Source organism: Carlito syrichta, unplaced genomic scaffold (genome assembly GCF_000164805.1).
Source record: "Carlito syrichta isolate Samal-C Ts95f unplaced genomic scaffold, Tarsius_syrichta-2.0.1 Scaffold303307, whole genome shotgun sequence".
Lineage (NCBI taxonomy): Eukaryota > Metazoa > Chordata > Mammalia > Primates > Tarsiidae > Carlito > Carlito syrichta.
In genome coordinates this window covers 393,578-420,244 of record NW_007247403.1, presented here as the reverse complement: position 1 = coordinate 420,244, position 26,667 = coordinate 393,578, and the positions used below count along the sequence as shown (strand labels likewise).

The 26,667-nt window shown below is 38.0% G+C and overlaps 1 protein-coding gene across 1 annotated transcript in view; it reads left to right on the top strand.

The window, feature by feature from the left end:
* Window positions 1-26,667, top strand: part of FMN1 (formin 1) — a 403,234-nt gene that overhangs the window by 64,907 nt on the left and 311,660 nt on the right. Inside the window, exon 2 of the mRNA XM_008058355.1 lies at window positions 17,129-17,304. Coding sequence (XP_008056546.1) covers window positions 17,129-17,304 — 176 coding nt within the window. The remainder of the gene's footprint in view (window positions 1-17,128; window positions 17,305-26,667) is intronic.

The following is a 26,667-nucleotide window of genomic DNA, read 5'->3' as shown; positions in this document are numbered from 1 at the left end:
AAAAAAAAAAAAAAAAAAATGGAAAGAGAGGAAGGAAGGAAGGAAGGAAAGAAGGAAGGAAGGAAGGAACGAAGGAACGAAGGAACGAAGGAACGAAGGAATGAATTAAAAAACAGTCTACAGGCTTGGGCCATAGTTGTCAATCCTTATTTCAGATAAATACTGTATTGCCAAATACTTTTTCAAGGTTGTATACCAATATTCTCCACTTTGAAAATATTTGTATTGTCTTAATATTAATATGAAGACATTCATTCCTCAGTTCATTCACATACTATACCACTTTTCCAAATGTGCAGTTTTACATTTCCTGTTTTTTGGTTTTTTACTCTAGGCTCAGTTCAAAATATTCTACCAAAGATGTTTATTTTGTAGGGCATTGAAACCAAATAACTCTATCCCTAATTAAGAACCTAAAATGTCCAGGGAGCACTCTCATCTTCCTGTGTGGCAAAATCATTGCTAAGTTCACTGCCAGAAGCATTCCTCTTTTGGGTACGAAGAGTTTCAAATTCACCAAGCCCAAGGTTGCAAGGATAGGAAGAAAAAGTTCTGCAAGTGACTTATTAGGTGTAATAGTGAAAAGAGCCACTCTCATCTGTGCTCTTGATTCCTAGGCCTGTGTGTTCCGGGGAAAATGGCACCATATTTTTCCTTCTAATCGAAGGCAAATAGTAATCCCCAAGGAAATTGCAAAGATTTGTGCCACCTCAAAGATTGGAAAGATGCAGAGATGGTGATTTATACCATATTCCCACTTAATTCCTTTTTGATTAATGAGAAAACGAAATGACTTTTAGAGAATGACTGGATTATTGTAAACTTTATGACATGGGGATGCCAATTGAAGGTGCTGTTTCAGATATGGTATCTCCACCAAATGTATCAGCACAGCTCCTTGTACTGAATATTCATTTATTGATTTAGAAAATGCTTAATTTTCATAACAATCAATTCTTCTTCATCTGGAAGGAACAGCAGTATATACCATCACTGCCTTATTTTAGGGTTTTGACAACTTTCCTATTCCTATTCTCTGTCATGATATACTCATGATATACTCTGAAAGGAGTTTGATCATCTTGATAGCTCACAAGAGATTAAACTTGCCCATTACATAGCTGCTGTTATTCTATTGGATATAGTGAGCATTGGGTAGCAAACACTCTAGGTGCCTTAGTAGTATACAAGCATGTTTGGGTGTAGGAAATAAACCTCATGCCTGATGCCAATTATTCTATCAGACAGAGTCCTGACAGAAAAATAGACAGTACAAATGGTCTAAAATGAAAATAATGTAATGAAGAGATTGTATCCAGACTGAAGAACAGACTTAATAAAGCAAGCACAGGTTTGTGAGCTTCCCAAGAACTAGCAGCAACAGTAAACCCTTACCAACATTAGGCCTGAAGGGACAAAGGGAAAAGATGCTATTACAGGAGCCTAGCAAGAACCAGAGGCGTGGAAGAGGGCTATGTAGTAAGAGCTGTGGTTGTAGAAGAAAGTAGCCATCTCCAATATCTTGATCCAGAAAGTATGGAGTGGCCTGATTCTTTCTCCTTTTGCTCTCTTTGTTACTCTTTGTCTTTATGTAGGAAGTTCTCCTCAGCTGTCTCACAGTCATTGGTTGCCTATACCTGCTTAACTGGGTACTCAAAAGTTAATTGGAAGCCTTAAGTGTATGTATAAGGATATTAGGTTTGAACTTCACTATAGGGTGATCTGAAATGGCTATTTATTGAGGAACCTCCAATGTCAGTATCTCCAGGTACTTCCTTTCGAGCTGGTCATGTCTCTCCCAGAATAATGTTCTGGTATCTGCCTAACCCTAGATATTTCAAGTGTTCTGGAAGCCTAGGGACATGGACTGGAGGTGGGGGGCCAGGAGAGCTAAGGCCTACTCATTGAGCATTCAGGAAGCATATGGTTACTGAATCCTCTTTACTATGGGTTAGCCATGTGTCAACTGTGCCTTCTATCCCCACAGTCCAGAAAATAAACGTTGTCAGCCATAGTTGGGGACAGTCACTCAGCGTTAAGTAAGGCTATAAATTTCTCCCTGATTACTACATCAGCTGCTTTCCAAATATTTTTTAATTTCCCTTGTGATTCTTCTTTGATCTCTGAGTTATTTTGAGGTGTGTTGTCTAATTTCCAAATATTTGGGATTTTCCAGATAGTCTTCTGTTATTGGTATTTAATTGAATTCCACTGTAGTCAATGATCATAGTTTGTATGATTTTGTTCCTTTTAAATTCATTGAGGCTTGTTTTTTGACCCAATCTGGTAATCTATTTTGATAAATTCCATATGTACTTGAAGAGAATATGTAATTCTGCAGTTACTGGATGAATATCTTATAAATTAGGTAAGATTGATGGTAAAGGTGTAATTCTTCTATATTCCCATTGATTTTCTGTCAAACTGTTGTATAAATTACCAAGAAAGAAATGTTGAAATCTTCAAATATAATTGTGACTCTAGTTCTCTTCACTTCTGATAGTTTTGTTTTGTGTCTTTTGAAGTTCTGTTACTAAGTACAAACAATACAAATTTAGGGCTGTTATGTCTTTTTGATTGACTCCCTCATCATTGTGGCTTTATCGTATTTATGGCGTATCTTATTTCTATCTTTATCCCTTTATATCCCCATGTTTCTTTCCCTAAAGTGCTTTTAGCACTTCAAAGTTATTACTTCATTTTCTTCTGGACTGCATGTTCTGAGAAGTTTAATAATTCTTTAGTTTTCTGTCTTCATACTTTTTCTCAGACTGATTTTATAATATTCTTTTTATCACTGGTTTTAAGTTTATTTTTTCATCAAATTTGGAAAACTGAAATCAACACTACTATCTTCTTTTTTTGCATTGGGCTCTCACCCTGTCCCCCAGGCTACAGTGCAGTGGCTCATCGGAAACATGGCTCACTACAGCCTTCAAACTCCTGGGCCCAAACAATCTTCTGCCTCAGTCTCCCAAGCATCTGGGACTTCAGGTGTGCACCACAACGCCCATCTAATTTTTTATTTTTTTGTAGAGAGGCCTTACTGTGTTGTCTATGCTAGTCTCAAACTCCTGAATTCAAGCAGTCCTCCCGCCTCAGCTTCCCAAAGTGCTGAAATTACAGGTGTGAGCCACCATACTAGACCAACACCAATATTTCTTTAAATGTATTTTTGTCCCTCCTTGCCTCCTGCTGCTAATGACACATGCATTAGGCTGGTGGATAAAGTCTCACTGGTCACAGGGTTCTGTTAATATTTGCAGTCCAGAAATATACTTCTCAAAAGCATAGGCAATTATGTGGCTCACCTCATAACTATAATCCTCAAGGATTATAGTACTGTACTGCTTGCTAGTGAATATCTACAAATAATTGTTTCTTATATTTTATCTAGTTTTTAGTTGTTTATGGCAGAAGGTTAATTCTGGGCTCTGGACTCAGAACCCAGTTCTGCCACCTAAGGTTTGACCCTAAGCAAAGTTAAATTCCTGTTTCATTATTTTCTCCTCTGTAAAATGTGGTTACTTTATAACCTGCCTTGCAGGATTATTGTGAAGATCTCCAATCGTGTGTCATGGATATAAAGTATGTGACACATAGTAAATGTCCCATATATAAGACACTACTCGCCCTTAAAGTGCCCTCAAAGTGAATTTGTTGCGAGTGAAGGTGTCGAGTCAGGTATTAGCTAGAGTTGCCGGGATAAGGTGCAGGGCTCCTTCTCCGTACTGACGCCCGGTGGAAAAAGGAAGATGGAAAAACTCTGGTTCCTGAGACACTTTGGCAAAAGCTGGGAATCTGGATGTTCCATAGAGGCCACTACTTAAGAACTTCGCTGAAGAATTAATCACTTTAGTTCCAAATAATTTGGGCAGTCGAGACGATATCCAAACTAGTCATTTGACTAGACCAGCCTTATTGGTTCTAGTGCTGGCCACAAGGCTCTGTAAAGATAACTGTTGGTCAAAACACCTGAGGTGGGGCTAAGGCTAAGGTAGGAACTAGATTACACAGCTGTTTCTCACAGAATTTCATATCAGAAAAACCTTTGCCAATCCTGAAGGATCAGTATGTTTCTTCCTTTTGATAATAGGACTGAAATAACCAAATGCACTTTCATTTTTACTTTGTTTTCAAGGACACTGAGAGCCATATTGTATTCTCAGTCTCTTAAATGTTTACCGTCAATATTGGTAAAAGTACCTTCTGTTTTTCTCTGTCTTTATCTACTTATGTATGTTAATTTTTGCCAGTTTCTTAAGATCTTTTTATGGAAATAATTTTCTAAAATCATTATACATAATATATATTTTATAATCCAAGGCTTAGTATTTTGTAGTTTTTTTCTTTCCCATACTTCCTTAGCTATGATAATTAGTCATGACATCATTATGTCTTCAAGAGCTAGGTTTCCCACTGGTGCAACTATCCTCATAATAATTGGAATAATATGACATAAAAGAAAAATGTTATTTAAATTTACTTTTTAAATTTTATTTATTTATTTTAGAGTTTTGAGGTACAGATGAGGATTTGCTACATCAGGATACAGTATGAAGGCAAGATGTGAGCTTTTAGTGAGCCTTCCTCCCTCCTCAGTAGTTGACATGATACCCAGTGGATGGTTATATATCCCTTATCCTCTCTCCTGCTCTCCCTCCTTTAGCAGTACCAGTATCTGTTTTTCCCACCCTTGTGCCTAAGTGTCCAAGTTTAGTGCCCACTCACTTATGAGTGAGAATGTGTAGTATTCTGGTTTTTTTCTGTGACAATTTACTTAGAATGATTGTCTCCAGCTGCACCCAAGTTGCTGCAAAAAACATTATTTTGTTCTTCTTCATAGCTTTATAATATTCCATCATGTATTAGTACCACATTTTCTTTTTCCAGTCCACTTTTAACAGGCATCTGAGTTGGTTCCATGTTTTTGCTGTTTTGAAGAGTATTACAATAAACATATGCATGCAGGTGTCTTTTTGGTAAACCAGTTTGTGTTTCTCTGAGTATATTCCAGAAGTGGGATTGCTGGATCGAATATTAGCTCTATTTTTAGTTCTTTGAGAAATTGCCAAACTGCTTTCCATAAAGGTTGAACCTGCTTATATTCTCAGCAACACTGTACTCCCTTTTCTCCACAGCCTTGCTGACGCCTGTTGTTTTTTGACTTTTTAATAGTAGCCATCCTGACCAGTGTGAGATGGTAACTCCCTACAGTTTTGATTTGCATTTCTCTGAGGATTAGTGATGCTGAGCATTTTTTTCATGTTTGTTGGCTACTTGTATGTCTTCTTTTGACAAGTATTTGTTCATGTCCTTTGCCCACTTTTTAATAGGGTTTTTCATTTTTTTCCTGTCAATTCATTTGAGTTTCTTATAGATTCTGGATTTTACACCTGTGTCAGATGTGTAACTTGCACATATTTTTTCTTTACTCTCTTGATAGTTTCTTTTTATGTGAAAAAAAGAAACCTTTTAGCTTGATAAGTTCCCACATGTCAATTTTAGATTTTGCTGCCTTTGCTTTTGAGGACTCAGCCATGAATTCATTGCCTAGGCTAAAGCCCAGGAGGGTGTTCCTCAAGTTGTCTTCTAAGATTCTTATAGTTTGAGATTTTGCATTTAAGTCCCTGATCCATTTTGAGTTAATTTTTGTTTATGGTGACAGGTGGAGGCCCAGCTTCATTCTTCTGCATGTGATTAGCCGGTTTTCCCAGCACCATTTGCTAAATATGTTTTCCTTTTCCCAGTGTTTTTGTTGACTTTGTTGAAAGTAAATTAGCTGAAAGTCTGTGATTTTATTTCTGGATTCTCTGTCCTGTTCCATTGTTCCATGTGTTCATTTTTATTTCAGTACCATGCTGTTTTGGTTACTGTAACCTTGAAATAAAGATTGACATCTGGGAGTGTGACGTCTCCAGATTGTTCTTTTTGCTGGGGATCGCTGTAGCCATTCAGGTTCTTTTTTGCTTCCATATGAATTTCAGTATTATCTTTTCTAGACTTGTGAAAAATGATGCTAGTAGTTTGATAGGGATTGTGTTGAATCTGTAGCTTGCCTTGAGTAGAATGAACATCTTGATATTGGTTCTTCCAATCATGAGCAAGGGATGTCCTTCCATTTGTTTCTGTTGTCTTTGGTTTCCTTGATCGGTGTTTTGTAGTTCCCATTGGAAAGGTCTTTCACCTCTTTGGTTATGGACACCAAGGTATTTTAATTTTTTATGGTTATTGTGAATGTAACTGTGTTTTTTAATTTTGTTCTCAGCCTGCTTGTTTTTGCTGAATAAGAAATGCAACTGTCTTTTGTGCATTGATTTTGTATACTGAGACTTTACTGAAGTTGTTTATCATATGAGGAGGTTTTTGACAGACTCTCTAGGGTTTTCCAGGTAGAGAATCATATCATCTGTGAAGAGGGACAATTTAGCTTCCTCTTTTCCTATTAGGATACCCCTAATTTCTTTCTCCTGTTAATTGCTTTGGCTAGGACTTCCTGTACTATGTTAAATAGAAGGGATGAGAATGGATATCCTTTTCTTCTTCCTGTTTTGAGGGAGAATGCCTCCAGCTTCTGCCCATTAAGTGTGGCTACATGTTTGTCATAGATGGCTCTTAGTTTATTAAAGAATGCTCCTTTGATACCTAGGTGTTTGAGAGTTTTTAACAAGAAGTGATATTTGAGTTTATCAAATGCTTTTTCTGCATCTATTGAGATAATCATGTGATTCTTGGTTTATACCTGTTTGTGTGATGGGTTACATTTATTTATTTGCTTATGTTGAACCAACCTTGCATTCTGGGAATAAAGCTCATCTGTTCATGATGGATGATCTTTGTAATGTGCTGTTAGATGTGATTTGCTAGAATCTCACTGAGAATTTTTATATCTATGTTCATCAGGGAAATTGGTCTGAAGTTTTCTTACCTTGGTGAGTCTTTGCCACTTTGGGGTATCAAGATGATGTTGCCTTTATAGAATGAGCTAGGGAGATTCCCTTGCTTCTCAATTGCTTGGAATACTTTAAATAAAATTGGTATTAATTCTTCTTTGTATGTCTAGTAGAATTCAGGTGAGAAACCATCTGTCCCAGGACTTTTTTTTTTTTGGTGGGGAGGTTCTGTATTACTGAGTCAATTTTTTGGATTGCTATTGGTCTGTTTAGGGTTTTGATTTCTTCCTGTTTCAATCTTAGGAGATTGTGTGTTGACAGAAATTTCTCCATTTCCTCTAGATTTTCTAGCTTACTTGCATACTGACATTCATAGTAATCTCTGATAATCTATTGTATTTCTTCAGGGTCTATGGTATTACCACCTTTTTCATTTCTAACTGCATTTATTTGAAATTTTCCCCCCTTTTTTTGTTAATTTGGCCAGGGGTCTGTCAATATTGTTTATTTTTTCAAAGAATCACCTTTTTGTCTTTGTAGATCCTTTATATAATTTTTTTGGTCTCTATTTCATTTAGCTGAGATTTTATTTTAATTATTCCCATTGTTCTGCTGACTTTGGGATTAGATTGCTTGTGTCTTTCTGGCTCCCTTAGATGTGATATTAGACTGATTACTTAAGATGTCTCTATTTTCTTGATGTGTGGATACAATGTTATAAAATTCCTTCCCAGTATCACTTTCATGGTATCCCTGAGGTTTTGCAATGTTGTGTCTTTCTTTTCTTTTGTTTTTAGGAATCTTTTTATTTCTGTCTTGATTCCTGTTTTAACTCAAAAGTCATTCAAAAGTATATTGTTTAATTTCCATGTATTTGTGTGTTTTGGGAAGTTCCTGTTGGTGATGATATTTATCTTTATTCCACTGTGATCTGAGAAGATGCTTGGTATGATTTTGACCTTTTGAAATTTGTTCATGCTTGATTTATATCCAAGTATGTGGTAAAATTTTGGAGTGTGTTCTATGTGCTGATGAGAAGAATGTATATTCTGTGGTTTTGGGGTAAGGCGAGGTAGATATTAGATCCAATTGATCAAGTGCTGAGTGTCTGAGGTTGTTAGCAGGGTATTAAAGTCTCTGACTATAATTGTATGACTGTCTATGTCCTCTCTTAGTTCAATTAGCAATTATTTTATAAATCTGGGTGTGCCTATGCTGGATGTGTATACATTCAAGATAGATATTTCCTGGTGGTAAATTGAGCTTTTTATCATTATGCAGTACCTTTCACTGTCCTATTTAACTTTTATTGGTTTAAAGTCTATTTTGTCTGATATAAGAATAGCTACTCCTGCTTTTTTTGTTGCCATTTGTCTAGAAGATCTTTCTCCAGGCTTTTACCTTAACCCTGTGAGTGTCATTTGCAGTGAGATGGGTCTCCTGAAGGCAACAGAAGGATGATTTATGCTGTGTTCTCCTATGCTTTGGGGATGTTAAAAAGTTTTTTCATTTCTGTGCTTAAAACTTTCTTTAGTATCTCCTGAAGGGCTGGTCTGGAGGTGGCATATTGTCTTAGGGATTTCATATCTGGGAAGTATTTTAATTTTCTTTCATTAATGAAGTCTAGCTTGACAGGATATTCCTATCTGAAATTAATTTTCCTTAAGAATGTTAGAGATGGGATACCAGTCTCTTCTGGCTTCTGAGATTTCTGCTGAGGTATGCTTCAATTCTGATGGAATTTCCTTAGTAGGTGGTCTGTTCCTTCTCTCAGTGTACCTTTAGGATTTTTTTTTTCTTTCATGCTCACCTTAGCAAGTTAGATTATTGCCTTGAGGATGGTCATCTCATGTAATACCTCACAGTAGTTCCTTGAATCTCTTGCACCTGCATGATTGCCTCTAGCAAGATAGGGGAAGTTTTCTTGGATGACATCTTGGAAGGCTTGTTTCAGGATGTTCTCAGTTTCCCTTTTTCATAATTGCCAGTAAACCATAGATTTATTCTCTATACATAATCCCAGATTTCTTGTAGGCTTTGCTCACTCTTCCTAAGTTTGTTCTCCTTATTTTTGTCAGATTGGGTTAGTTTAATAATTTGATCCTCACGCTCTGAGATTCTTTCCTCTGCCTGGGCGATTCTGCTGTTAAGGCTTGCTATTGTACTTTGAGATTTCAGGAGTGAGTTCTTCATTTCCAAAAGTTCAGTTTGGTTCTTTCTTAAAATGGCCAGGTCAACTTTAACTGCTTTCATTGTTTTCATAGCCTGGTTGATTCAAGTGTCCACTTTCTTGTGGATCTCATTGGATGTCTTGCCATCTATAGTTTGAATTCTATGTCTGTTATCAGGTACACGTCATTCTGAATGGGTTCCATTGCCTGGGATCTGGGAGACCCTTTTGTGGTTGTCAGCTCATTAAGGTTTTGGGAATTGCTGGAGTTTTTTGTGTGGGTTATTCTTCATCTGTGAGAGCAGCCTCCTCTTATTTTTGTTTTGTTATTTTTTTATTAGATAAAGTTGCCTTTACTGGGGTGGCAATTAGTGCTTTCTTCTTTTTGTTTTCTTTTCTATTTCTATTTTTCCTATTCTTTTATTTTCTCTCTCTGTCTCTCTCTCTCTTTCTTTTACCTGACTTCCCTCCTTTGGTCTGCCTGTTGGTGGGAGGGCCAGCAGTGGCAGGGGTGGAATCCCTCTGGCACTGCTTCACTGGGGCAGTCTGGTGGGGGTAGGACAGTCCTTTCCTCCATTTCAAAGGCTTTCTCTTTTCCTCCAGCACAATGCCAGGGGCCCTGGCTGTCCTGGAGCTCCAGCGGCCCCTCTAGCCCACGTGTCTTGTCAACAGGATTGGCTGGTGGCTAGGGAGGGGGTCCTGAGGCTCTATTCTGGCACAGTTGCTCTTGGGGACATGAAGTGGCCTTCTCCCATCTAGACAAGACTGCCTCTTGCCCCTTTCACACTGGGGAAGAAGGGAAGCAGCTGTTTTGTTAGTAGAGAACAAGTATTTCTCCCTTGGACTGCAGGTGGGTGAGCCATCACCTCAGCACTGTAAAGAGGTACACTGCCGCCTATTTTCTGCCCTGCTCCATGGGAGGGGCTATCACAGTAATAGTGGCCCCTGAGGGCAAGCCACATCTGGGACCAAAATTAATGTCAGCCACTGGAGAACCATCCCTGAAGTGGGTATGTGGCTCCTACTGGGAGTTGGAAAGGAAGGGAGGGGGGAACACCCACAGGCACATACTACCCCTGGAGGGTATTCTCTGCAGAACTTCTCTGTGGTGGAAGGGAGTCAGTGGCCACTGGCACCAGGGCCCATCAGGAACTGGGGTTCCCTGTACTCCACATGGATCCTGCCAGTGTCTCTGTCATGATTCTGGGCAGCTCTCTGTGCCTGGCTAGTGTGAGAGGAGTTCAGGGGGAGGATCTGGGCTGTCTCTCCCCTGGCTGGGTCTACAGAGGCTTGCATGAGGTGTGTAAAAAGAAGCTGTCCCTTTCACTCAACCCTTCCTTCTCTAAGAGCGCTCTCCCAGTGTCATGACTCTTCTAGGGGTGACTGGGGCTTGGAGTCATCCATTCTCTGCATCCCCAGGTGACCAACTGATAAACCTCAGTTTGGGTTTTCAGGTTGACCTTCAAAGTCCTTTGCCCACTCCTTCAGTTAGGTTTCTTTGCCGAGAGTGGCAATCATGATGTTTTCAGATGGACATCTTGGCCCTCTTCCTACCAGTTTACTTATAATGAATGCTATGTGACATGTTTTCTGTATTCTTGTTCTTCAATATTTTTTTTTTTGTTAACAAGCAAGTATATTCTTCATAGCCAAATGCACCAAGATTTTTTTGATCACTTAGGCATTTGAACAACATTCACTTTCTTGAACATTTATTATCTGAGACTAGACAGAGGCTTTTCATGTATATGGATCCAACGACCCCCTAAATTTGATCTTTTATTGATCTTTCCATACCAAACCTTACCTAGATGCTCCTACCTTCTTTCTATTCTCAGTATAATTTATGGCACTTTAAATATATGGCCCTGTTTTTCAAATGTTAAAAAGCTCAGTATAATTATGGCCACAAACGAGTTTCCTAACTTGAGTAATGTTTGCCCCTTATCTAACATTCTTCACAGAAAAAAAAAAAAACCATGGAAGGAGGTTAATGTAATAATCATAATAATAGATATTTATATGCCTCCTTAAAATGCTATTTCATTTAAAGCCGTGGCTGTAAATACTTCCATTCATGGCTTTAGACTCATGTGTTTGACCTTGAGGGAAGAAATATCATACAGTGTCTCTGAAGGACCCCGAGGAGCTGTTGTTTTCAGAGATGATCAGCCACTTCCTTGGAGCTATTGCATTTGATGACGTGAATTCTATTTTTGGAACTTGAACAGATTTGGGATCTGCTGCACTGCAGTGCAACCGTGAATTCTTATGAGCTTCATTATTATTCTCTTCATCTTCTTTGACAAAAAATAGCCCTTCACGTGCGTGTGTGATGTTGGATGTACCCTCACTATATGCAGGATTCTTTACCTAAAGCAGTGACTTGTTCACTTCCCTGTCAAATCCATCTACCCCCAACCCAGGAAAAGTTTCCTAGAAGAAAACAATTTTGAACCTAGTTCAATGCCAGCCATGAAGAAACAAAGACTCAGGAAGGTTTGGAAACTTCATCAAGGTCAAACATTGAGTAAAGGTCATGGCTAAGAATTTAGCCCACCTGTCAAAGCCCTTCACCCATGCTCCTAACCATTCACATCTGCTTCTCTCTTAGACCTCAACATTCCCAACTGTGGATTGGCAAGAATGTCCTTCTTTAAATAGCATAACAGATTTCCTGAGGTCTTGGATTTTAGTTCTGCCTTTGCCACTAGCTGGGTATGTTGGAAATATTGTGAGTGTCCTGAGTTTGGTTATCTCAACTATAAAATGAGCAGGAAGTTCGGGGGGATATACAGGATTCATTCCAACTCTACATTCTCTTTTATTTTATTTGAGTTTAAGCATGATTTTGGAATTGTAAATCACATTGCCCTGGCTTTATGGCTCTGAATGCTTTCCTCGTGGATGCTCAAACTGACATAGCCTGCTCCCCAATCCCTCCTGCTTCTTGATCCACCATCAGCCTTCTGCTGCCTGGCCACACCTTCTGTCCATCTGTCCTTGCTTATCATTCGTCTCCTCCACAAATAAGGAGAGAATATTTATTGAGTAAATAATTCAATGAGGAGAGTTAGAGGCTGGGCTGGGTAGATAGGACACCTCCTCAGAATTACATCTACCTAGCTGATTTGGCGACATTGTATCATTTAACACCACTGAGAATGAAAATGAGAACAGTGGGATTGGCGAGCATTGATCTCTAATTGGCACATACCAGCCCAGGAGACTGCTTTTGCCAAAGCTCTTTCTTTCTAGAAACGGACATGAATAATTACACACAAGGTACACGCCCGCTCTACAAGTATTTAACAGTGTCACTTTCCATTAGCTGCATGTCTAGATTGCTGCCTCTCTCACTTGTAAGTACATATTTAAATGACATAATGGAAGACGACCTGTCTACCTTTACATATCATTTCTGATATTCACAGTTGAGAAAACTTTACTTCTTTGGATTTATTTTAAGTCAAGTATGATGGATGGCCTTGGGAACTACAGCATAGAAGCTAAAAATCATGAGAGTTTCAAACTGAGTGTTTTTTCCTCTCTTTTCCTTTTGGAAGCAAAAACCACTTCATCATTGCTGTCAAGTGAGTACTTGATATGTCAGGAAAATTAGAGGAGAAAGCCTGATAGGCACTGTAATTTTGTTCCTTAGGGACTTTTGCTCAGATCTGCTGATTATATAGTATGTTTACAAACTTCCCTTTGGAAATGAATACACTTTGATACATAATCTTTAGATGTTTAAGGACAATGTCTGGTAAATAGGGTTAACTTTTTAATGTAGTTTGTGCGTGGATCTTGGTATGAATGAGGAAACGGGTGAGCCATGAGTTTTCACTTGATTTTTTAAAAACATTATGTGGTATGTACATTGAATAAATGTTTTCAGTACAAATTACAAAATAAAAATACTGTAGTCTTTAAGCCCTCTCAGCTGAAAAGGTTTAAAGTCTTTAATCATTATTATGCTTCTAGTGGGGGCAGACGTGATAGTAAGACAACTGTGTCAACAAATAGGCTCCAAATCTCAGTGGCTTACAATAGATATGTGTTGTTCTCATTCACTGGCCTGAGAATTGGCCAAGGTTTATCGATCTGGTGTGGGTTCAGCTGAGCGTGACTCCAGCTACAGGACTGTGCCCGGGTCTGTTCTGGGTCTCATTCCAGTCTCCCCAAGTCTCATGATGAAGGCAGAAGCACAAAGCAACAAAGCAGGCCCTGGAAACACACATAGAGCCCCTAGGCCTTGATCCAGAATTGGCACTCTGTCACATTGTCCACGTTCATTTGTCCAAAGTAAGTCACACATTGAGGGAAATTCTCCACATCGACTCAAGTGGGAGGAGCTACAAAGGCAGTCAGAAAAGGCCTTGGGTGCATAATACAGGGAGGAAGTGAAGAAATGGGAACAGTAATCCAATGTACCATGGGTAGAGGGACTGATTCCATTCTGGAAAGATGACCCGTGGACACTGCCTCCTGTCTTAAATGGCATATTATCTTTCCTTTCTGTTTGCTTCTGTTATTTTGATAATTGACAACAAAACCCCAGTCTGATGTTATAGGTTAGCATCAGGAAGTGCAGTTCATCCTTTGAATGGTTGGGAAAAGCACAGACTTTCAAAGTGGTCCCAAGGTAAGTCACCCTATCTTTACTGTGACTGTGCTATATGTTGTTTTAACCATGGTCGGCTGTAGAAATAACCTGTGTGTATATGTGTGATCGATCAAGTCATTGAAATGTCTTTGAGGGAAAAAAAATTAATATTGGGTTAAAAAGCAGGTTTATAATATGCACGTGAAAGGGAAAGACATATGATTACATTGATAAGACTGGTTCAACTTTTCACAAATGTTCTCTGAAAATTGAACCCCTCCAAATCTTTTTGTATCAGAGAATTAAATGACAGTTGACTGTTTTGACAGACTATATTTACCTAATTTCAAGTAATTTTCTTCTCTTTTTATTAAACTTGTTCACCTAAAAAGAGTAGTATGGGCATGACCTATTTTAATAAATACAGACACATGATTTACTTTTGACTTAAAAAGTTATGTTTGTATTATTAAAACTCTCTACCTCAAAATTTACTTTATACATTTGTGATGGTCTTTGAGATGATGAATTTGTCCTCTGTCTTAACCTCCTAACCTACGTTGTCAGACTTTTGAGAATAACAGTTTTATGTTACTTAGTTTCTTCCCCTGGTCCTTTTCTGTCCTAATTATTTTTACCCAAATTATGTATGCATCATGATGTGCTTCCTTCAGAGGAATATTGTCTGGTTCAATATTAGGTATTAAAATTAACTCTTTAAAACTAAAGACATTTTTAGAATGAATTTAATTTTTATCATTTCTCATTACACTTTACATTGTTTTCTTACTGCATAAAGAGTGAATTGAATTACACACCTCACCTCATTCATGTAGTACTGGACAGCACTGCAGGTGTGTGAGGGGGTTTGCATATGTGTTTGTATACATATACACGCATGTTCACACACAAACACATGCATGTTTGTTTTATCTAAAGACCACAAACCCTTGTAATTGTGGGAATTTACCATTCCTTCATACCCAAATGATAAACTTGTACTCACCAGACAATGTGCCTCTGATGATATAGATGTTTTACCTTAGATATTGTACATTGTGTTTTGTGATGTACATATTGTTTTATATTGTTTATTAATCTATGTAAATTTTACTCAAAGCCAGCAGCTACTCCAAAATAAAAATGAAAAGTAGAGAGATTGAAAAGGAGGGATCTGATCAGTAATTAGTATTTTTTAGAGGATGAGGCAGTTCAGTGAGGTTACACCATAAATTTAAAGAGGTTTATTTCCTCTTTTCTTGTGAAACAAGAACAGCAATAGTCTAGGAGAGGAAGGAGCTGAGCCATATAAATAGAAGTTAAAAGGGGCCTGAGCTCTAATTTTGTCATCTATTAAAGTATAGCCCATACTGTCTTCCTCTCAGAGTCACCATGGGGATAAAGCAAAGAAGTTTAGCAGTGTGCCCCCTCCCAGAGATTTTTTTTAGACATTAGTTCTTTCTTGTGTCTTAAGAGCAGCAATGAGGGCATTCTAAAGCACAGGAGACCCTAAATGAAAGCCCAGGAAACTGTCTATAGATAGTAGGTAGCAAGGGGGCTGACAGAAAGGGCACTCGTTCTGTAGCACCTGGCCCAGGTAAAGGAATAACTTGGTGTTTTGTGACAGCCTGCCAGAGGACAACTGTAGACACACTGTGACCTGCATCACCTTTCACTTCGAAGTGTGATTGGAAACCAGTGAACCAAACGAGCAAACAAAAAGCAAAACCTTAGCTGTCTTTAAAAAATTTCTTTCTTCTGAAATGCTACTCTAATATAAAGGAGAAGCATGTCATCCAAAAATCCCTTTGTTAACTTGTTTATTCTCAGCTCAAGTCACGTATAAGTCAGGTTTTCAGCATGATGGAAGCTGTTGGCTGACTTTGGGTCACTGCCAAACTCTCTTAGAGAGATTATGTGTAATAAACACCCTATTATATATCCAACAGTGCTTCATCTTGCGAAAATACACTGGGCTTAAATCTTAAACTTCTGCCTAGTTACTTAATATTTTGCCAAGGTTGCTTACCAGGAATTAAAAGAGGACTAGGAACTTGGGTGCTATATGAAACTTTAGAGGTGACCTGAGTATTTTCCAAACTATGTTCCAGTAGAACACTAGTGGCTTGCAATGTGTTTAGCAGCTGTCGCTTTAAATGGATTCTGTGGCCAAATAAGTTTGGAAAACACTACTATAAAAAATTAGGTTTCTTTACTAAAGGACGTCGCAGGGTCTTTAATATTTTAACATGAATCATGGCTCTTTTAAGGGATACATTGGCCGGGCTCGGTGGCTCAGCCTGTAATCCCAGCGCTTTGGGAGGCTGAGGTGAGTGGATTGCCTGAGCCCGCGGGTTCGAGACCCGCCTGGGCAACTTGACGACCCTCATCTCTACAATAAATCAAAAATTAGCCGGGCGTGGTAGCGCACGCCGGTAGTTCCAGCTACTTGGAAGGCTGAGGCGGAAGGATCGCCGGAGCCCAGCAGGTCGAGGCTGCAGTGGCCGGGAGTGGCCACTGCACTCCAGTCTGGGCGACAGAGTGAGACTCCAACTCAAAAAAAAAAGGGATACATCATGTAACTTCTCTCACATGTATTTGACCACAAAGTCCTTTTGTTGTAGAACACATGTTGCCATCTCAAGAATGTCAGGCAGAGGGCACAGAGTGTAGTCATTAAGAGCACAGCCTCTAGTGTTTAACAGACTGCATTCACGTCCTAGCTTTACCATTTACTGACTTTATAATGAGCAAATTGCTTAACTTCTTTGTAATTCAGTTTCCCCATCTAAAATGAGAACACTAATGATACTTTACTATATTTTATTTTTAAAATTAAAGACAAATAGCGCTAAGAACAGTGCCTGGCACATAGTTAACTATTTTATTATCCTAGCATAGTTTAGGTATTAGTTAGCCTAATACTTTCAATTTTGGAGACAACAAAAGTAAGTCCCAAATAGGTTACTCATGTAACACCCACTCATTCAACAAACTGACCAAGTGCTAATATGCACCATGCATAATGATTTTATCCCCAGAAACTAGATGAACAAGGTACAGTTCCTGCCCCCAAAGAACATATGCATTAGTAACTTGGCTCAGGTGAATCAGCTGAGGTCTCCTAACTTCTGTCCCCCAGATCCTCCTCTAATTCCATTCCGAATGACAACAGACCATGCAGCCTATGAACAAAAATATGGAGCATAGAGTACAGGGAATAGATTTATGTTTTTAAATGGAGGATAGGGCGTATGTTTTAATTTTTGGTTAGCGTGATCCAAAAAGGGTGGGAGAGAAGAAAACTCTTAAAAATATAACTTGGAAAATGAAATAAGAGATAGTATGAAGAAGTCCATGTAGGAGTTCCCCAAATATTGCTAGCTTGATTTTTTTCTTTCTTTTTTTTTTTTTTTTTTAGCTACTATGTCACTGATGGTCTTTTCTGTATTTGTGCAGGTATCTCCTCCGAGAGCTTTTCCTGGGATGGCTTCAATGAGCAAACACCTAGAGACCTTCCCAGCAGGGATGGAGGGGCATGGGTTCTGGGCTATAGAGCAGGCCCAGCCTGTTCATTTTTGCTCCATGAAGAAAGAGAGAAGTCAAACAGAAGCGAATTGTACTTGGATCTCCATGTAAGTAGAAATTTTTGGTTTTGTGCTGTGGTTCTTTGTGGTCAAACAGGCTCTTTTAATATGCATCTAATATAAATTGTCTATATATAGCTGCTGAGGCTGCATTTTCTGTATGGATTTTTTTTTTTTTAAATCAGTGGGTTGCAGAAAACCAAGACACATCTTGATGATCTGAAATTTGTGCACCAGAAAGGGATTAGTGACGTTATCTAGAAGTGTATGTGTTTATAATTTATCTGGGTGTTTTCAGAGTACTCTGATTGTGTTAGCTGTGCAGTCTAAAACCTTGTTCCGGGAGTGCCCACTGGTTGCTAGTCATGATATCTTTTCACAAAAAATTGTAAATGACATATGTCATCTGACTGATGTACCCCGGATTCTCCAGTGAAATCCAAATAGCCTATCTTCCTTGCACATTCATAAACCTTTCTTTCTCTCTAGCTGCTCAAATAACAGGTGAACAGGTTGGCAGGAAATCTGTTGAATACAGGATGACCCATTTAAAAAACGTAGCCTTCTCCTTTTTCATTCATTCATGTATTCATTGGCACGGAAGTATTGACTCCCTGATACAAACATCAGGCTGGGTTTTAGCTACTTCCGCAATAGATGGCCTGATAGGATTAACCAGATGATCGCAATTCTCTCCATCCCTCTGTATCCACCCAGTTTCCTTTCACAGATGGAGTGAGCATTGGGAATACAAGAAGTACTTTTCTTCTTGTCATTCACTTTAATGCCTATTGACAGTCCTGTAAAAATCCAATTCATTACTTTCAGAAAACTATGTGTTTGATGAACATGGGTTAGGTCTATGATGTTCACAGTGGTGGTAACTGAAGAGCAGAACCTTGTACTTTTCATAACCTGAAGATCATAGTCACTGTGTGTCATTTTAGAAAAACATTCAACATCCATGGTATTATAAAAGGAGGTTTAGAATGAAGCTGAAAGATGATAAATCCCGCTGGGCATGGTGGCTCACGCCTATAATCCCAGCAATTTGGGAGGCTGAGGTGAAAGCACTGCCTGAGCTCATGGGTTTAGGACCAGCCTGGGCAACTGGGCGAGACCTCATCTCTACAATACATTAAGAAAAATTAGCCGGGCCTGATGGCTACTTGGAAGGCTGAGACGGAAGGATAAACTGAACCCAGCAGGTCGAGGCTGAGGTAGCCCTGAGTGTGCCACTGTACTACAGCCTGGGCGACAGAGTGAGACTCCAACACAAAAAAATTAAAACTTAAATAATAATAATAATAATAATAATAAACATGACAAATCTACAACCCTGCAGGAAATGATGATGTCGGAATTAGCATTTTTTGTGGTAGTGCATCTTGAGATGTGCTCAAAGTAAGAAGTGTAACAGTGACATCTATTGGTGAATTACTTTAAGTAATGTTTGCTGCAAATAACAGGGCTGCAGCATAAGTGCAGAAATGGGTTTTAAAAGGCTGCTTAATTTTCTTCTGTGTTTTAAAAAATACCGTGTTTATGTGTTTTTTATTGGTTAAACTATGTATTTCTGGTTTTTCTTTCCTCAGTGAATGAAATTATTTCTTTACTTAATTTATTACAATTATAAAAATAATATACAATCCTTAAAGACGATTTGAAATGCATAAATTGAAAAAAAAGAAAAGGAATAACCTATAGTCTTAGCAGCAAGGACAACAATTGTTAAAATTTGATAAATTTCCTTTGAAATTTTCACTATGTATTATTAATTTTCAATGAGATTTTTTTTTTTTTTTTTTAGTAAACATTTTGTATTATAAAATTGTGGGATACAATTAAGGGTTAGGTATACAAATGTGCATCGTTCAGGCACCCTTGTTAATAAGGGGTGTCTCCCCATGAGATTTTTTTAATGCTAGATTTTATAAGCTTCTTTCTTTTTTTTAACCACTCTTACTTTGCTTATCCATGTTCTTACAAATTTCTTTGTAAATGAGTTTTTCAATGATTGAATAATATTCCACTAGATGGAATGCCAAAATGTATTTCTCTGTTATTGGATGTTGAAATTGTTTCCAATTTTGGAATAGTACTACTATTTGAAAATAAATAGCATCATCATATGTATAGCATTTTCTTTATACTCTTCCCATTTTCTTATGATAAATTTCTGGAGGTGGAGTATTTTCTATAACTATTTTTTAGGCTTTGATATATATAACTACGTTAAAAAGTCTATTTCTTGAACCAGCCTTTTATTTTTTATATATGTGTATATATTATATATCATATATAATATATATGTTATATATTATGTATATTATATACAAATATGTGTTTACATATTGTGTATATTTTATATGTATATACATATGTGTAAATACTGTATAAGAAGAAATAAATATGTTTCTTAGCTTTTCAATAATTATAATTTTTTTAAACTAGAGGGTTTTTTAGTTGTTTTTTTTTTTTTACATCAGCAGTTTTTAGACTTTGGGTCCTATTTTCTTTCCTTACCTCCAAGCTCTTCTCTTCAGACATTGTGATTTTATCCATCTTAATATGTTTAAATATTGATATTCTAAGTAAGATTTCCATGTGAAAGGGTACTACTGATTTGGAAAAAAGGTGCATCCTGTTAATAACTACCACACCAGTTTGCAAAGAGCCCTTTTCTCTAGGGGCTGTCAACTGAAGAATTACAAGGTACATAAATGTGGTAAGGAGAGCCTTTTCTCTCATAAAGGGGTATAGCCTGCAAGGTGACTGTTCCGCCAGGCTAGGAAACATATCCTCCAGTCAGAATCTGAAAACTGACATTTAGGGGGTGGGGGAAGGTGGGCAAAGGGAACAGGAATCTATGCTGAACAGTGTGGCTGAATATACATATTTAATAAGCCATAGGAGTCATGCGTACTTATGAGCAGAGAAACATGTGCATGTACAATTGAACTTTATGCCTTATGTTTGACCCATATTCAAAAAATGGCTGCATTAGACTAATTCAAGGGTATTTTATGCCCTTTGATGTCAAAAGGTGAAGCAGAGAATGCAGGGAAAACCTTTACTGCACATTCTCCATAGACTGATCAGATCCACTCTATGGTCGTTAGTCTCTTATCAGGCGAAAAAGGAGGGGCAGTGTCAGGCAATTGGTTGATATCAGTGGTGAAGTGTTTTGAAAGGACTGGTTTCTGTTTAGTCCTTAGGGAAGACAAACTAATGGTGTTGACCAAGAGCTCAGTTTTCAAGGTTAATCTGGGTACCCTTGGCCAAGAGATGATCTGTTCAGTCAGTTGTGGGGCCTGGAATTTTATTTTTTGTTTACAGTGCTTTGAACTTTAAGATCAGAAAATAGAATATTGCTCTGCAGTGTGTTGATCAGCCCTAGACATTGAACCAGGACTGCTCTGCTTCCAGTTTTAAACCTGATTTGTAGTGTCCCCATCAGGATAGTACTTTCTTAAGCCTTTTTCTATGGTTACACTGATCCTTATTCGTATGCAGGATAACAGCTAAAAACATTTAATAATGGGTGGGAGTTTGGCATTCACAAACCAGAATGGACAATGGCATCTATTAGGGCTACTACAGAGTCCCTTCATTGAGGTGGACTTTCATTTTTTAATTACTAAACTGTGAGAAGATCTAGGAGTTCCTTGGGGAATGGCAGGAGGTAGGGTTGGTGTAGGGTAGACACCCAGGAGACTCACAGCAGCATTTACTTACCAAACAAAATGGGGGGGGGGATTATTTTCTCTACTATCACAACACTCTTGACCTCTGACATCAAATGTATGGGTTTTCCACATCAAGCAATTTTCTAATTCTCTGGGGATACCAACTGGATGGAGTTAAGGTCAGATCCCACAGGTTAACAGCTCAGTTCTACAAAACTGCCCCACTTCAGATGCCAATCATAAATAGTGGGTTCCTAGGTTACCCACAATTTCTGTTTGACTTGGATACAAATTGGAGGTTCTCATACCCCCTCCTCAGGTTCCATAATTTTCTAGAACAGCTTGTACAACCCAGGGAGATAAGTTTACTTGCTATTACCAATTTATTGCAAAGAATATTTTTAAAAGATACAAATGAATAGCCAGATGAAGAAATACATACTGTGAGGTCCAGAAGGGTCCTGAGCACAAGAGCTTCTGTCCCTAAGCAAACAAAATTTCTTTGGTCAGAGTTTTTGTAGAGGCTTCATTAGGGAGACACAGTTGATTAAATCATTGGCCACTGGCGACTAACTCAACCTCCAGCTCCTCTACTCTCCTGGGGTTCAAGGGCTGGAAGCCTAAGAAAATTCCAACCCTCTATCACAGGGTTGACTCCTCTAACAAAGAGCCCCCATCCTCCAAAAGTCACTTCATTAACATAAACATAGGTGTGGTTGAAAGCGACTTGTTGTAAGTAACAAAAGATTCTCCTTTTACCATTATTGCTTCTGAGCTCTTTCAGGAGTTGGGGAAAAAACTCAAATATATTACAAAAGATACTCCTATGGTACTCTTATTACTTAGAAAGTTACAAGGGCTTTAGGAGTTCTGGCCAGGAGCCAGACACAAAGATCAAATATATAGTATATTTCTTTATTATATTGTAATATCATACAACCAGTATGTATTTCAATGTCTAAGCAACCAGGATTTGGGTGTTGGTGCCAGATTGCTGTGTCGAGAAGTTCTGTTTGGGTAATTACCTGCAGTCCTGGTCAAACAAATTCTTTGGGCCATTCTGGGCAAACTACAAATCTCTTGAAAACCCAGTGCTCTATCAGCTCTGCTTTTGGATTGTGGAGTTGCCAAGTATTGTATGAGACATGCCTATACCACAGAATTATCTGTTGTTTATCTGAAATTCAGATTATACTGAGTGTCTTTTATTTTATTGACTAAATCTGACAACCTTGTATCACTTGAAACAACATCCAAATCTACCAAATGTGTGCATTGCCCTAGGGTAGCAGCTATTTATGATAAAAACCTCAATCACCCCAGAGCGCCCATTTAGAAGGTGAATACTAAGAAGTTAGCCCTGAAGTGCCATTTCTTATGTTCCACCCAACTAGGAGCTACCATAGCCATGTACCTCAGGTTCCAGTGTACTTTCAACTAGATTTGTCAAAGGCAACTGAATATGGTCAGAGACCAGAGGGCTAACTTCTTCTAACAAGTGCAGTTTCCTGAAGATTCCATTTGAGAGGAAAACTTGCCATAGAGGATGGTTTGTAAAATGTCTATAAACAAGGGACATGGGTAGGGAGAAAAGATACTAAAGGAGGTGTGGCCTGAGACAGAAAACAAAGATATGAAAAGTAGAAGAGGTGAGTAATCTTTGGGATTATATGCTGGTAGCATGAATCTCTGGAAGTAGGAATTCGCATGCTAGCTTTTAAGATACAAACTTTGAAGTCTTCTTCTCTGTGCTTCTGGTTTGTAAGGATCATCACAATCTCTTTCTTACCTGTAAGGCTTGAATGCTCCTTTCTGAATTTGCGTAATTGGCTGGGGAAGACACAGCATTGGCTTCCAAGAATTGCATTTTTATGAACCTAAGGATGCAATTACCAAGTCCTCACTCAACCTTGACGATCTAAACCAGTAATAAGTACTTCCATATATTAATCACTTTCTAAATGTCAATAACTGTCATTTGAGGTATTATTATACATATTGTACAAATACAGAGAGATTCAGTAAGGGCAGGGACAAGATTTGAACACAGGTCTATGTCTAGGCCCAAGTACTTAAATGTAAAGTCCCTCTACCTCCCCACTACTTTGAATGTTTTTTTCTTCGTTTTCTTTTGTTTTTAACTTAAGTACAAAAGGCATTCATTTAATTGATATGGATTATTTCCTATAATCCGTGAGAAGGATTGAGCACCAGGCTCAGAATTAGATAGCTAGATCTACAACAACAAAATTAATCCCACAGAAATCCAGTGAAGATTCTACCACTGCTAATATGGCACCCTAGATGTCTGTGACACCTAGATGCCCAGTGACCCAGGGTCTTTAAAATTAATGGTGATTGAGATATTGAATATTGCAATTATCTTGATTTGATCATTGCATATTACATACATGTATCAAAATATTACACATATCCCTAAAATATTTACAACTATGATATACCACTTAAAACATAAAAATAAATAAAATTAATGGTGAAACATCGGTGAGAACACCAGCAGATTTCAGTCCTTCCACTTTTCTTCATTCCTAAATGGCAAATTCCAAGCATAAATTAGAGTCAACATCAGTGAATGTACAGATTGCTTTCTGCTATAGTGTTTTTGCATAACATGAAAAGGGTCACATCTTTGTGTTGTTTTCATGGAAGCCAATGAGAGCCTACCATGTAAAGCTGAAGGCCATAGGATTGGCTTACTCAAATCAATAGAATATTCATGACAATGTGGCTTGTACTTGCAAGTGAAGTGAATTTAGAAATATCAAAGTAGCTTGTTTCCAGAAAGAGTGTGTTTAATCATGTATGCACATGAAAAAAAGAATGAGAGAAAGAAAGACAGAAAGAGTGTACACGTGTCTGTTGGCATTGAGATACGTGATCAAGATATTATCAAGGTGAAAAGAACAGTTGGAAACGATGAATTATTGATCAACTTAAGCAACTGCTTTTCTTTTTCAAACTCCTCATTACTTTAAACCATAATAAAGCAGTTGAAAAAAGTAATCTGATTTAGTTTCTAATCCATATGCAATTTAGCCAGTTATCACTCTCAAATTAGTTCCAATTTTGGAATTGGTGTGGAGAATTATTTTGCCAATCACAAAGTTCAGTTTTCAGGCTGTTTCCCACACTTCCCTTGTCATCCACCTGTCTTCCCTGCAAACTGCAAAATAATGTCAAATCTAGTAACATAGTAGCTTTCTTTATAAAGAAGAAAGAATAATATGCCTGGCTTAATTGTTGAATGACCTTATTGACTAATGGTTAATGGAACTCTGAAATTTGCTTTTCTCTGAGGTTTATTTGTTTGTTTGTTTGTTTTTTAAGAGATAGTAGCTCTGTGGCCAGGTGGAGTGCAGTGGCACAATCATAGCTCACTGTACCCTTGACTTCCTGGACTAAAGGGAGCCTCCCATCTCAGCCTCCTGAGTAGCTTAGACCACAGGTGCACCACCACGCCCAGCTATTTTTTTTTTTTTTTTTTTTTTAAATTTTCTGTATAGACAATGTCTCTATGTTGCCCAAGCTGGTCTCTAACTCCTGGCCTCAAGTGATCCTCCTGCCTTGGTCTCCCAACAATGCTGGGATTACAAGCATGAGCCACTGTGCCCTTGCTGCTTTTCTTTGATCTTGAGAACACCCATTTTCCTTATTTCCTCTTTGCCTATTCTAACATGAAATATAATAGCTGTTCACATAAAATTTGGACTCTTGAATGTATACACAGAGAATACTTTGTATTGTACTTCTGAGGCCTGAAAGGCACAGAATGGAACTGAATCTTATTTTTAAAATAGTGATAAATTTGTCTAGGAATTATATTTAAGTGAATTAGAATATTGCCACTAAAATATTTAATTTAGTTTCTCTAAAATTCACACAGTTGTCTTCTGTACCCTTTAAATGAGTTCTATTTTTTCCATGTCCTTTTTCTGTCTCAAAAGTTAAAGTTCTGCCTTGAACTTAGAGTGCTGTAAGCCTCACATAGACTCTTTAACCTTGGTCTCTTTCTTTATGTATCATTCATGCTCCATGTGTGTTTTTTTAGAAAAGCATTTTATTTCTTCTTTCTCCAGGATGAAGGTGGGAATTTGTGGTTAAAATTATAATCCCATATGAGCCATTTAAAATTTGAAATGCAGTAGCCTTTGCATACCGGCTGTTTGAGAATATACTACATTAACATAAAGTTTGATTTTTATGGCCCAGCTGTTTTTTGCTTGCCTTTGGGTTTTTACAGATTTTAATTAAGCAATTCTGATTTATCAGTATCATTTCTAAACTGCATTAAGGACTACAGCTACTACGTGAGTGTCTTGTGTATGAACATCATAAACATCCTTCTCCAGCTAAAGAAAGTACGTGACTTTGATTTTACAAAGGAACTGTTACAACATTTCTTCAGAATATTTCATGAGGCTTTTTAAAGTGTTGAAAATGACAGTAGTCCTATATATACTTTTTTAATTTAACTCTCTGGTTAAAGTGATATACCAAGTGGAAGCAGTAGTGAATACATTTCAAAACTGTGGAAATGTAGTTCCTCCTTATCACCCATTTTCGCCGCACCGTAATAATGGCCACCATTTATTTATATCTGTAGTGAATCAAGGAAGCACTCGGTTAAGAATATTAGCACACTTAATTCTTGAACAGTCCTGTGAGTCAAGTATTATTTTCCCCATTTTACCCTTGTGGACGTTGGGTCAGAGAAGCCAAGGAACTTGCCTAAAGTGACACAGCTAGTGTGTGACTAGTAAGTAATATCTCACACTGAGCCCAAATACATCCCTCTTCAAAGTCATAGCCCTTGCTGCCGTCTCTACCTTTTCTCTGTTCTCTCTTTCATTGTGTTTAAGAATAGAATCATAGCTGTGACAATGCCTGACTTACTTTCTCCTTTAAGTTTGATGCTTGTCATTTGCTTCCATATTTTTCTCTTAAAATGACAAATTAATCATGTGGGCATTAAGTTTAGAAATCATTACTTATTCAGAATTCATGTCTGGGCAACAGAGACCCTAACTCAACTTTCACCAGCATCAGTATCATTATTCAGCTCAAACAACCGAAGGTTCCAAGTAGGAGTCCCAGGGCTATGAAGTCTCCGCCTCAACCACAGGGGGGCTCCTTGCTTTCCCCTCACCTCACCTGTCACAACATGCCTGTTCTGAATGTCAAGATCATCATCTTGATGAGACAAAAATAATAACGAACAACAATAGGATTTGAGAACTGGTAAGAAGGAGAAGCAGGGGCAGAGGAAGCACATGAACTTCGCCGTCACTCGTTACAGGGTTTCCTCGCTACAACCAAAGCTGAGAAACAGAATCCACAAATTCCAATGAGTCCCATATCTTCATCGTTTTCACTAATGAAGAGGATTTTTTCAGGGTTAATATTTTGTTGCAAAGATTCACTTATCTAAATCTTGGCAATACTTTCAATCACTTTTTCTTATGGTAAATTCAAGAAAAATTAAAATTGTAACTTAAAGACAAAAAAAATTCATAACCTTTGTGACTTTCTACTCTGTGATTTCTTGTAGTGCAGTTGCCATTTGGTTCTGGTATCAAGGTGATCTATTTTGCTTCTTTCCTAGGTGTTTTTTTTCCCTAGGTGTCTTTCTTTCTTTCTTTCTTTCTTTTTTTTCTTGAGTTGGAGTCTCACTCTGTCGCCCAGACTGGAGTGCAGTGGCTGT